This window comes from Amphiura filiformis, chromosome 4 (genome assembly GCF_039555335.1).
Source record: "Amphiura filiformis chromosome 4, Afil_fr2py, whole genome shotgun sequence".
NCBI classification, from domain to species: domain Eukaryota; kingdom Metazoa; phylum Echinodermata; class Ophiuroidea; order Amphilepidida; family Amphiuridae; genus Amphiura; species Amphiura filiformis.
Genome location: NC_092631.1, coordinates 66,124,858 through 66,139,266, shown reverse-complemented (window position 1 = coordinate 66,139,266; position 14,409 = coordinate 66,124,858). Strand labels below are relative to the sequence as shown.

At 34.5% G+C, this 14,409-nt stretch overlaps 1 protein-coding gene across 3 annotated transcripts in view; it reads left to right on the top strand.

Annotated features, from left to right (window-relative positions):
- The first annotated feature begins 217 nt into the window (after positions 1-217).
- The window catches only part of LOC140151223 (kinesin-like protein KIF19), a 48,750-nt gene continuing 34,558 nt past the window's right edge, over positions 218-14,409 (top strand). Inside the window, exons 1-3 of one of the 3 annotated variants that reach the window (XM_072173487.1) lie at positions 218-460; positions 4,981-5,373; positions 6,271-6,351. In XM_072173487.1, coding sequence (XP_072029588.1) covers positions 5,314-5,373; positions 6,271-6,351 — 141 coding nt within the window. In that variant the 5' untranslated portion in view covers positions 218-460; positions 4,981-5,313. Of the gene's footprint in view, positions 465-603; positions 651-4,980; positions 5,374-6,270; positions 6,352-14,409 lie in introns of those variants that run through there. The other 2 variants (XM_072173488.1, XM_072173489.1) reach the window with 2 other exon arrangements.

Here is a 14,409-nt window from a genome sequence, read left to right as displayed (position 1 = left end):
TGCAGAGCGACAGGTTGTTTACACCTGTTGCTAGGACTTCGGTAATAGGTATGTCAACACCGTTTTCGCCTAAAGTGGCACATTTATTTCGCTAGTAAATGCTAGATAGAAACAATACACTTCCAAGATAACGATAGTAGCATTAGTAAATAAACACAACCAATATTATTTATTGGTTTATTTTTTGTATAGGCCTCAAATATGAATTATTATTTTAGTGTAGGGAAATTTTAGCATGAGAAAGTTATTGATCACGCTAATTGATGGGTGTATCGATTACCATAATTGGCTGCGCTGGCATCTTGTGGATGACTTGCATGCAAAGCACGAAGCATCAGCAGGCAGCAGCAGTGAGCAGCTCAATAAATTCGCAATAGTTGTTGATCGCAGCACTTGTTGATTCATTGAATAGATGGCATTGATCGTCGTCTAGTGTATGGCTGATTGCAACATGTAACAGGTATGTTTTGAAACATAGTACTTTACAATTGTACAGAATAAACAGGACAACTTATTATGTACGGGGTGTACTGTATACATATTTTGTATAGGACTGGTATTGCGATAAAGCGAGTCCAGGACAACTTGATGTTTGAAATACTTGTTTAGTTTTATTCGGAAAGGCCGTTGAACTGTCATGTCTTGATACGGTGTGTAGCAGTAATCTGTAATATTTACGTTGTATTATATCACTCATACATATAAATTCTAGACAGTTCATTGGTTGATTACCATTTATCATTTTTACTATCACCCTCTCCGTGTGATAGTCTTTACCATCATGATCATGTGCTCTGCCGTAGTGCGCCAAGCCGTGCGCTGACTCTTGGACTCGCCGATTTAGTTATGGGGTGGACCCCAAAATGTGAAGTATATCACGGCAAAACATGGTGTTATGTTGATGAAAAATGTATTTCCTACCTTAAATAGTATTTTAGTAATAGAATTTATGCATGAGTGATATAAAACAAATATTAACTGTCTTAAATTGCATGTAATGAATGAATGGATTGTTCCATTCCACTCGCCGTTCCGGCTCGTGGAATGGAACAATCCATCTTTCACCTCGTGACTATATTTCGACCATCACACTCATTAGTCAGTTAATAATAATATTTATATACTAGCGAATGTGAATGTCAGAACGAATGTCTTTATAATATGGCTTCGAATATCAATCCCAGAACAATCACTAATGATGCCTTCCCGGTGGGTTCAGTTTGTATTTAAAGGTAGGACGTATGACCGTTCCAGGATTTGAAAATGACCCCCTATTTCGCGGGGAATCGAGGACATTTGCACAATTTTACCCCCTATTTTGCATGAAATCAAGGAAAATTTTCCCCAAGTACACCCCTATTTTTATCATTTTGAGGACGATTTTCATTTCACCCCTATCACAGGGAATCGAGGACATTTTTTCCTAAAAAAAGACCCCTATTTTTACCATTTCAAGGACGCTTTTGAATTTGCCCCCTATTTCACGGGGAAATGAGGACAATTTTTTTTCGGAAAAAATACCCTATCAATTTTTGTGTGGAACTACTAAAACACGGACAGAAAAAATACAAAAACGAAAACTGTAGCGGTAAAACACGGACGAAAGTCTTAAAAATACACCCTATTTTTCATTTCAAGGACAATTTTGCTCCAAAACACCCCTAATTTGGACAATCGCGAACAATTTTGTCCTCGAAAATTCCGCGGATATTTCTTGAAAAGTACCCCTAATTGGAACCATCATGCGTACCCATTATCAGTGAAGACTGAACCCACCGGGGATGCCTTATGGACCATGTTTATTTAAAACTGTTAAGGTGGTACTACACCTGATAAATTTTACATTTTTCTCAAAAAATAACTACACACTGGTAACAAAAAGTTATGCATATTATAATAGGGGCAAGGAATAAAAGGCCTACTTGACAAGTGGTTCATTGTATAAATAAGAAATGAGGTACTTAATTCTAGCGGTACATGCATGTGTACACCTCTTTTCTTAAATCAAAATCATAAATAACGTACCGCTCACTACCGCTTGTCTTGGGGCATTTCGTGATCCATAGCCTCATCCCCCCACTTTTCTCAAAAAAAAGAGATTGAGATTTTTATACCACTGGAAACCTCTGGCTACATAATGTTTATGTACCAAATATTTCTTGCAGATTAATTATAGTTTAGCAAAAATATCGCCAAAATTGAATTTCGTTCTGGTACACCAGAACAAAATTACAACAGTGGCCCAGTGTAATACACTAATCATGCATATAAACTCCCAAACGCAAAATCGGAATCAACTGAAATTTTCGGAATAAGCATTTTTCGTGGATATCTACTGAAAAATGTCTTAAAAAGAGGATGCTAGGATCATGAAATCCTCGTTGAGTCACAAAAATCCCTGTGAAGTAACTGGATTCCTTGCCCCTATAATATACATAATTTTCAATACTAGTGACAGTGTGTCATTATTTTTTGAGAAAAATGCAAAATGGTCACAAATTTATTAAGGGGTGTAGTACCACCTTTAAACTACGTACAGCACCACAGTCCGCGGTACTCAATAATTCAATAAGTGTAGTATGTTGTTTTGCTTTTGATCAGAAACGAGTATGACATGAATTATAAACAAGTACCGGTATTAATTTTTGGTCAACATTTCATAATAATTTTTCAAATTTAAATTTGGAAATTTTGACGGATGAGGTGTTTTAAATGGTGTTTTAAACAACATTATTTGCAAAGATGCCATAAAACATTTAAATGTCAGGTTCTACAGGCCCATACTGCTCACAAAAAGAATCCCAAAATACTTTTAAAAAAAGCAATATCTCAAAGACAAACCTATTTTAAACCAAATAAGTACCGGTATCATAGTCAATAGCATGGAGAATTTTGTTCTTTGTATTTTGATACCTCCCACTGCACGGGGATGCAACTTTATTTTCCCAAGTTTTACTAATTTGAATAAAAAAGAGAGCATTTCAAAAGTGACAAAATGTATAGACTTTTCTCTCGAAACACGCTAATTATGAGCATGGCGAGTGATTGTTGATCTGGTGTCACGCTATGAGCACATATATATACGTATACATGAATAAGCTGGTAGAAATCACCTTGAAGGAGGAAATATTAAATTTGACCCAATTTTTCACTTTTGAAATGCTACATTTTTCCATTTCAATTTCAATTCAGTATTAAACTAAGTCGCATTGTGTCAATTTAGGTATACGCAGAACAAAATTATCCATAAAAAACAAGTTCTTTATGGTAAGGTTGAGTGTAGAAGATCTTGCATTTGTTTTAAAGGTATTTGGAATTTTTGATGCTTTTTGTGCGCAGTACGTATATATTATAAAGGGTATATAAATGGTAAAATGTTTTCATATTAAATATTCAAAAACATTTTTTGAAAACTTACTGCAAAATATTCCAACATCTCAAAGACTGTACATGACTAGTCCCTTGAAAACAAACTGGTATATATCCCACTGATAATACTGCCAGGTCAAAATGATGCAGCTGGGATATTTTTTGTCTTAATATGTATTTTTATTGTACGCAAAATGGCATGATATATTTACATAATTTGGATACAAATCTGTATGTGGCTATAATGGAGATAAAGTTTGAGCAAAGCCGATAGTGCATGTTTATTTATCTAGATATCTAACGCCCCTCAATACTAAATGAAATGAACTGTTATTAAACTAATTCATACATAAGATCTCCAGATTTTTAAAATGTTGGTGGAGCATTCCCCAACATTTAGGCATGGATCGTGCAGGACCATTTACCCTTAGACCACTTCCAGTCACCATGTGGTTGAAAAAGTATTAGACCCGTAATATTATTATTAAAACAAAGAAAACCCTGTTCTGCGGGCCTTACCGACCCAGATTTTGAACTGGGAAAAAAAATTCCCGGACAAATGAATGCCGACCCAAATTTCAGACATTTCAGGAACAAAATTTTGTGTGTGTGTATTTTCTCAAATTGCAAATTATTTACAGATTTTGGTGATTTTTTGGGTCATTTCCAAAAACAAAAAAAAGACCGACCGACCGACTGACCCTTACTTGAAAGGTCCGTCCGCCCGTATAGGGTTTCTTTTTTCGTCGCCTAACAGAAATTTTTCAATGCACCTGTAAAATTAAAATTACCATTTAGGCGAGTGAAAGTCGATTCCGAGTTTATCGTCCCCCGCCCGCGTCACTTTTTGGTAACCAAAAACACCACGTCAAATTTTCAAAAATAATTCATTATTTTCAAAGTATCAGTGTTTCACCAGTTTTAGCAATTGGAAACATATATTTTTGTTTGTAAAACATATAAATTCATAACTTGAAAGCAAAACGAGGCCCTTTTCTAACTTTTCTAGTCCCTTTTTATACCCATATAAAAACATGTTTATAAACAACATGTATGAGTGTGGCTTTAAATCAACACGCATTTTAGGTCAATAATGAAATCTGATGAAATAATGAAAAATGAAAATGAAAAAGTCACCTCACCAACCGGGAAAAAAAGGGACGATAAACTCGAATTAACTTTCATTGGCCTTATCTTTAGGATTTGATTTCAGATTCACTCTGTATTAATTACTTTTTTTGTTGTAAATTCTAAATTTTGACTAAAATGTATTTTACCATCAAATATATACATGTAAGTACCCCAAGTGACCGACTTAATGTGTGGACACTTATATGGTCAAATGTGGTACATAAAAATAATATTCAACATTGTGCATTGTGGCAAGATCAAACTATTTAGCAAAAAAATATTTTAAACATGTATACTACTTCCATGCCATCATATTCAAATAAAATAATTTATCGCAATTTGTTTGTTCAGATTTTAAGAAGATTTTAATGGTTAGAAAAATATGTTATCCAACTGAATTGTTCAAAACCATTAATTGATATCATATAATCTTGTTTTATGAACATTTTTCTCACCTTTTTATTTTACCTATAAATACAGGAAGATGTAACTCACACAGAACAGAAGTAGATTCACCAACAAGTACAAAATAAATTGCTTTTCCTCAAGCTGGAGTTGGTCACAATGGATTACGGCTAAAGCACATAACTGCGTAGCATCTCCGGCCCTAGCTACCACAGGCCAGTACAGTCATGGCTATCAGCAAGGTTGTAGAATGCCTGTGCAGTGGCAGGGGCGGTGGTGTTATCACTGTTCTTTTTACCACAAATTGTTTCACTGAGACTTAAAAGTTAACTTACAACAATATACAGAAAAGGGAAAGAGTTAGTAGGCCCGGGGCTTGATAGCCCTGAGGTTGAGAAAGGAGAAATTATGGAAATGGCAGCTAGCAGGATGGGGAGAAATCAGGACTGGAAGGACAGTCAACTAACGGTGAGTATTGGTTGTCAATTGATACACATATTTTATGTTACATGTCATATCAAAAAGTACATGGGTTCTTTTGAAAGTATTGAGACATTAGCAATAAGACCAAGCTTTAAAGGAGTATTTTGTGATCCAAGCATCCTCCTTTTGTGACATTATTAGTAGATATCCAAGAAAAAGCTATATTCCCAAAATTTCACTTGATAGCCAGAGATTTCCAGTGTTATAAGAATCTCAATTTTTTTTGTTGAGAAAAGTGGGGGATGAGGTTGTGGATCACAAAATGCTCCTTTAAAATGATATCTTGGTGTGATACCTTTGAAAATATGAAGAAAAATGTACCATTTGATCTTATTATTTTCTTGAATTATATTTTGCAAGTTTATTTTACATCTGTATCTTAATACAGGCTTTTCCCTGCACTTTTGTTACCTTTTGATGAGACATCATACATACACATTATACAATAAAAATAGCTAGAACATTTTGAATAGTTACTATTCACTGTTCAGTGCATATTAAAGTTGTTGTTAGACTAAAAAATAACAAATAACATGCTTGTTGCCGGTAAAGTGTATACCATAAGCTGGTGTGTGTATGTGTGTGTCAAAATCTCAGTGTGGCAAAATGTAAGTTTCAAATCAGTAAAATGGTCAATTTAAAACTCAAATCAGTAACAAATTCTATGAAAAAATATACTTGCAAGATATTTCATAGACATTTTATGCATAAAGTGTAATATTGTCTGGATTTCTCAGCAAAAAATATGTACATGAAATATGTACAGTAAAGTTGAAAAATACCTGAAATGCTAGCACCCTACAAAAACAAATGAGATGCATCAACTCATGGAATTGGACAAGGAATAATTTCTAATATGAATGCATTTTTCTCATCTGTCAGGTGGTCCTACGAGTACGTCCACTTGCACATTCTGAAGTGGAGTGTGGGAATACACATATAGCACATACATTGGAAGATAATGTAAGTATATCTCTAGGCAAAAATGATAAGAATCAAGTATATAAGGCTTTCAAGATATAATCAAGACAAATGTTCAAACCAAATAAGTAAAGAAATACAATTTTAAGGGCTGGGGTAAGAATGTTTGGGCAGTATTTTTTGTGGGACATGAGAGCACATCAGAGATATCGAATTTCATTCTGAATAATCCTTCTAATATCGACTAATTTTGAATTTTTTGAAATTTACGATATAGTACACATTTGATGGCAAATGATTAAAAATTGATATTTTTGATATTTAACAGTCCTCGAAGTATGGATTTTTTCCTCAAAACACCAAAAACATTAGGTCTTTTGGGGGGAAAAATGAATATCTTCAATATGAAAGGTCAAAATTTTCAATTGATCGTCGCCTTTTCATCCCAGCTACTATATTAGACTTATAAAGGACTTACTTTGAGGACTGTTAAATATCAAAATTTTTTTAAATATCAAATTTTGTCATAAAATTTGTATTATATAGCGATCTATTTCAAAAAATCAAAATTATTTGATATCAGAAGGACATTCCTCGTATTCAGAATGCAATTTGATATGTCTGGTGTACTCTCAGTTCCCACAAAAAATATGTTAAAACATCGCCAAACGTTAATATCAGATCCCTTAAATGTAATACAATTTTAAATGTAATATTTGCAATGTGACAAATCATGAGTCAGTATACAAATTTTGATCATTTAAAGGAAGGAAGGTTTTTATTTCAAACTCTAATCGTGACCCGCAGGTCAAATTGCTAGAATTGTACATTAAACACACCTAAACAGACACAATGCAATTTGCAGGCAGCAGCTTAATCAGCGCCAATATTGCAACATTGAAACAAACAACTATACAAACATCCAATCCAACCCAACCACATCCCCCAAGTAGGCAATGAGGATAAAGTGCCTTGCCCAAGGACACAACACGCTGGCACGAGCGGGGAGCTCGAACTTACAACCTATGTATTATGAGTTGGCGCCTTATCCACTCGGCCACACGTGCTCCCGTCATGTCATATGAGACTTCCACTTGGAGTACAATCTTGTTTCTTTACCATTATGGGTATCAACTCAAATAGCTTTAAAATGATAATTTAATCACATAATTATTTGACCTCAATTTGAAAATTTAATCAACGTAAAGTGGTATGAGTATCGTCAGTGGCGTCTCCTTGCCAACTTAGCTCAGACACTTGTAGTACAAGTTGTATAGTATATAACTGCTAAAACAAAACAACTCTCAAAGTCCTTAGTTATGCAAGGTAAACAGTCAATCAAACATCAAAGCTCCTTGCATAATAGATATTTAGATTACAGGTACTTTTGTTTGCTGCTGATAGGTTTCATCCAAACAGCTGCAGATTTATCTTAAAAACAAACCTGTTATTCTTGTGTTTTAATTCCAAATGATATGTTGGCCAGGATGTTGGTGAAAGTTGATTGTTCAAAATCAGAGAAAATCAAAAGGAAGAAAAGAGCGAGTCAGAAGTTCGCCTAACCTTTGTTGATGAATCTGATGATAAACTGATTGCAATGAGACAGCCATGAAAGCATTGTCACCTGGTATTATTTCCTGTTGGTCGAGACAGGTGTATTCAACAATGAAGATGTCAATGTGAAGTCCATTTGATATGTCATCAGTTGTAGTGGTCATAGAATAATTCTGGTTGTTTTGTGTATTAAAATCATGATGGAGCCATGAGCTAGCTGGAAGGCATCGTGGCTGGGGGATAAGGGAATGTGTGGCAGCTTTTGGATTGATTTTCAGGATTTTGGTACAGTTAGGGCACATTATTTCATTAGGTTTAGGACCCATCAGTGTATTTTATGTACCTAATTATAATGCCCAACGTTTCTGTAAAAATTTTTAACAAATCAGCTCATTGCCAGATTTTTAGAAATGTTTGGCAAATTTTGGCTGCAATGAGGCAAATTTGGGCTATTTTAATATCTGAAAATATTTGAAAAATGTCCCATCCATATACCAAAATATACCCTGAAAGTGAAAGAGGGATCATTGATATACCAAATGGTCAAAATGCATATCTCCGTACACAGTTGTTTGAGGAAAGCAATAATTGCAGTGACTACATGTACTCCAGATTCCAGAAAATATGTCACTAATTCTTTCTTTTTAAAAGATGCTAATTAATATGGAGGTTGCCTAGATCATTATTCAACCACATTTTAAAGCATTCAGCTGTCACAGAAATGGGTCATCCAATGTATAAAACTGTCAATTCAGTCTGTTGCTGATATTTCAAATGCTTATTTCTTTGGAACACAATCCATTTGAAAATGTCGCAGTGTTTGACCTTGAGTAAAGAGTGGCGGCAAAAACATTCTGTGGTAAAATGTTGTTACTTTGTCTGACCATTTTGTACAGGAGATTAAATAAGATGTTTTTCAAGTTACATGTAGAGGACTCAGAGAATAAGGAATACAGGTTTGGTGCATGTTATGTGTATTTTTGCTTCTGAAAAATGAGGCTTTATACTGTACTGTGACTACAGTAAATGTAATCAATGCTTAAACTATGTGACATATAAAAGTAAGTTTTTAACAAACTCAATATATGAAGAAAATTTATCTGAATACCAGCAAAAAGTTTGTTTTTCAACACACTTTTAAAAATTAATCTTTGCAGCATGCAGCAATACACACAATTTATTGAAGTATGTATTCAAATGGCATGTTGATGCTAAAGGTACTCAAACTAGAGGGTCTATGCTTAAACCATTGATATTCATGTGTGTTGCCATGACTATTTTGCAAACATTTCCTGGGAAAGAATGTTATTGTTGAAAGCCTTTCACAGCAGGTGTGTAGGAACATGAGTTGGTGTTATTAGAATGTTCTTGGCTTGTAGAATTGGCAAATAAATCGATGCTTTCTGCTTTTGTCACTATTGGTTTCCCTAAAAGGTAGTTTATAATGTGGGCAATTGTTAAAAAAAGAAAAGTGGTGCTTTTAGATGGGAAAAAACAGGAGGAAGACAAAGGAGGCAGCTGGAGAGAGGAGGCAATTTGTCTTCAGTTTCGTGCAAGCTTGGAAGAGGCAGTCCCTTACTTCCATGATGTAAACCACAAAGATATTGTCATGAAAAACTATGATAGCTAAATGTGACACTGACATGATGACACTGACATGATGCAATCTGGTGACATTTTCAAGTTTCCATTTTTCCCATTATTACACATATTTGAAGCAAAGGTGTAATAAATTCATTTGAATTTTTTGTGTTTTTGCTATCTAATACTATAGCTATATGCAGGTATTTTGCCACCATGGAATGACTAGACTGGTCATATATATACAGAATAAAGGATGAGCAAACAAACAAACAAACAATTGTTTTCCACCTGTTTCAAATTTGACTCTGTGTTTATTAGAAATGTGGAGGATTATAATATTACAATACAGTGGAAAAAAATAATATGAACCTGACATATTCCTTAAATTATTTATTAACACCCCAACCCTGAACACATTGTACTTTATATTACAAGCCTTTTATCTTTCATACTGCAAGCTTCACAGTCCATTTGATGAGGACAATTGGCCATTTAATGACGCATATTGGATTGAGCGAGATATCCAAGGCAACAGGTTGAATCACTGATGTTCCTAAGAGGAAAGGATATTGAAAACATAATGAGAAATTGTGTGTGAATGCGACTTGCAGGGCTTTTGCACAAGTTCAGGCTTTTTTGTAGTCCAGATTTACACAATTTCTTTTATTTTCAGCCCCCTTTTGGGCCATTCTGGTCATTTTCAGGCTTCTGTTTTTCAGGCTTATTCAGGCTTTTTGTAAAAAGTGGACTTTTGTTTTAAATATAAGAAGACCTCAACATAAAAAAGTTATATCTTGTCTGAAAAAGGCCTGTAGATGGTTAATAAACCTAGTTTTGAAATATATAGTTAAAAATTTTCCAAAATAAATCCAAAAATTTATTTTACATACTGAACCTCAATCAAAAGACAGTTTTGAAATATTTTGTGTTTTTTATTTATTTATTATTAATTTTAATATTTTGCTTTTCTATTTTCTGGTTATGATTGATCAAATATGCCTTAAATCACCAAAACATTCAGTATCCAATTAATAACTCAATTGCGATATGTGTATTGTTGTTTTTTGTGTTTTTTTCTTTCAACTTTTGTTCTGTAAAACATAGTGACAAAACATTCAATTTAACAATATTGTCATTTTGTAAAATTGTGAGGGTCGCAAAAAACGATTTGCCAGATGAACCAAAGCCCCAAACTTCAGCATACTGTTGCTTAACAATAACATTAACAATCTTGAATAGTGAAAATGTATCAATCAACCATAAACCTAGACTCAGACATCCATAAGAAACACAATAGAGTTTCATATCCTCACATCACAGTTAATAATTGATGACTCTGTCGTATCTTGCCCATTAGTAGTCATAGTATTATTGCTGTTGTTTCATATTGTTCCTTTAGGCCAATTACAATTGATTCTTAGTTTCCTGTTTCCCGCCCGCGTCCAAAGTAGAGAATTGCAAAATATTTAATTATTTTATTTATATTTTGGATTTTCTCTTTAAAAATAATTTTTAATGACTACCATTTGCTACTTTCTGACTTTGATCATATCATCTATAATGATGAATAAACATAGAACCTAATTGTACCATTACTTATGTATAAAATCAAACATAGTAGTAAAATAATTAAATGCATGCTCCTTGTCAAAATGGCTTGATGTAGGTTGCTACCAATTATTTTAAAATAAAGAAAATAAAAGATAATTAATAATTAATAATTAAAAGTCGCCTCATCCCTGGTTTTCAACCATGAAACAGGAAACTAAGAATTAATTGTGAAGGGCCTTAAGGAAGATAAAGTATTGCAAGGCATTGGCATGGTAACCTGTGTGTTGTTGTTGAGAACTACAAGCATCATTGATTTATAAGAGTTTAGGAGCAAAAAAAATGGTATTTTCCATTATTTTGGCCCATGATTGAGGTGATTTTTGGGCTCCTTTTTTCCCTTTTCTTTTCCTTTGCCTTCTTGATTTTCTCTTTCATGATTCGTCAAGGGACACTTTTCTCTTTCATTTTTGGTCCTGTGGTTGGGAATCCTTCAGTTCAGTTCAGTTACATCACAGAATTTAATTGTAGAAAGTCTTCTCACCCCCATACACTGCTTAGCACGTGCAGATATAGGTAGTGTATGTGCCATGTCCATGATTAGGAAGTCACGTAAAGCCGTTGGTCCTGTGTACAGGAAGAATCAAACCCGGGAGTCAAACCCTGTGCAAGTTAAGTGTCAGAGCTATTCGAAAAAAGAAGGGGGACCATCCCCGGTTCTGATATCTGCAATCAATCCTAGGTTTCAGGATTGTGCATAGGAGATAAAGCAGATCCATTTTTAACTAAAACAAAAGTGAACAAAAAAGCAAAACAAAGAAAAGCATAGCATTTAGCATTTTGGGCATAAGTTGGTGACTCAAACCTTGTTTTTCCTAAGTTGTTTGTAATCTTATACATGTAAAAGGGGAAAATGGCATAGAATTCTAATAATTTCCTATAATTATTGTATTATTGTTTATCAACTACATGCACCTCTCAAAGTTGAATTGGTGTGTGATCTTTTGGATTTTGTTTCTATCATGCTGCTTAGAACATTAAATTTTATCATTTTTATAAAAGTTTTAAAAAAAATTAGGATTGATTTAATACTCATCATTGATTTTGATTCATAACATATTGAGTATAAATTATACTGATAAAACAAATATAGGTCATAAGAATATATTACTATCATTGTATGAAAGTAAGAAGAAACTGCAAAAGCAACCAGTAATTAATTTAGACCCTATTTAGGAAAAAGTTGACATTTTGATTTTGACCTTGAATTCAATCGTGACAGAAGATTATCATAAATTAATTAGAGTCGAGATTCAAAATTATGGGTCTTTTTGTCGACTTGTCTGATAAAAGAATAAAGGGTGTATTTGATGAGAACCCTATAAGAAAAGAGGGGTCATTCATTGACATTGGGAAATTTTGTGGGTCTTAAGTACAGAAATACTAACTTTGGCATTGTTTTTTCTTTTTTTTACTTTTTTTCTTTTTTACTTTGGCATTGTTACTAAACATCAAGATTCCTATAAATTGTCTAAAACTTTGAAGAAATTTAACAAAATTCTTTCAGAGATAGAGGGTCTTGTGCTGAGAGATGATCTAAGCTTTGATCAAAGTTATCTTTAAAAAAGGGGTCATTAGGTGACCGCAAAAAAGTGGACTCAATGAGAGGGAGTTGAAAAAATGGACCTGTCCAGTTGAAATCCATGTAACCAGGCCCGTACGCAGGATTTGTTTTGGGGGTGCTGATTTAGAATAGGTGGATTTTTTTCCAAAGGGGGGAGCGATTTTGTAAAAAGTGGACTTTCTTCCCAAAATTTGGACCTTTTTAGATCAAAAAAGCGTAAAAAAACCTGATTTTTTTTGTGGGACTTTTGTATACTTTTGCCAATTTGGGGCGCACCCCCTGCGTCTGAACCTGCATGTAACACCCTCTATGAAGACATGACCATAATCTTCCATACAGTAGTTGTAGATTTCAAGTGAAGTGATATTCACACTCCCTGTATGGGATGTTTGTTTGTTTTATTTCTTCTTTAACCTGGGACACTCAATCAGTTGATAACACAATTAATCATCTGTTCTTCCTTGAGGCCCAGGGAAAGAAGGGAGGCCCAGGGATATTAAGGTCATGATAGGGATGTATGGATTTCAACTGGAATAGCCCATTGTGGCACAGGGGCCCATGGACAAGGAGCAGTAGGGGCCCGGGGGGGCCACTCAAATATAATGATGTAAGCATGCGTGACCAAAAAAAAACGCGTGAAAAGGGGTGTTTTTTTCGGTTGGGCACGTTACGAGCGTGACGCGTTAAGGGGGTCAAAAAACGGTGATTTTCATGAAAAGGGGTTGTTTTAAAAGCGTTTGTAACGCATTTAGGGTCCCATTTTAATCTGCTTTTCAAATCTGCTGAAACTCCGATTCCGAAAAAAGTTTATTCCAGTGTCGTAAAAAGCACTATGTTATGCAAATATATTTCATGACGTGTTACATGTGATTTAACCATGGCCTCGTACTTCTATGTAAAATACCGTTTAGATTAAAAAATGTGCATATTAATTAATGACGCCATGATTATGATGATGGGTATATAGTTCAGTGGACAAAACGGGAGACGAAAATCCGAATGAAAATATCATGTATTTCAAAAAGATTTTAGGACCTTTATAGATTCCTCACATTATTTACTACTCCTGCTGGTAGATTTGCGAGTTTCCCTTCTCTGGATTACTTTAGCAAATTATATATGCAGTAGAAAGCATGAAAAGGGCCGCTGATATCAGGACACGATAATCAACTTTAGGTGCCGAATTCGGAACCAAATACGATGTGAATACTGCTTTAACGTTGCATCTGGATAAACTATGATGATAAATTACGCTGAATATTGGTATATTCTCACAAAACTACTTTACGAGAATCCAATCAGATTCATGTAACAAGCTACTTAATCTGAATTATTTATATTTTAAAGTGGTACGGTATGGTATACCGGCGCGGAGGGGGGTAGGCCTATATCCGGGAGGTGGACTCAGTTTTAGTGTTCAATGACAAGTTCGGCCCTACTAACTTAGTAGGCCTACAAATTTGTTCAATTTGTCAAAATCCATCAAAACTTGTAACGTGGGTCAAATTTAGACAAAAACTTGTTTAGGGGGTCAAAATTAGACAAAACCTTGTTTAGGGGGTCAAAATTAGACAAAAACCTGTTTAGGGGGTCAAATTTTTTGGGAAAGCGCGCTAAAAACTTGTTTAGGGGGTCATTTTGCTCACAGAGGAAAACTTGTTTAGGGGGTGTTCGAAAAAAATTTGGTCACGCATGCGTACACTCTCATATTTGAGTGGCCCCCCCGGGAGTAGGGGGCCATTTTAACATCTCCTTTAACCCTAACAGGACCAAGTACTACAAAATACTAC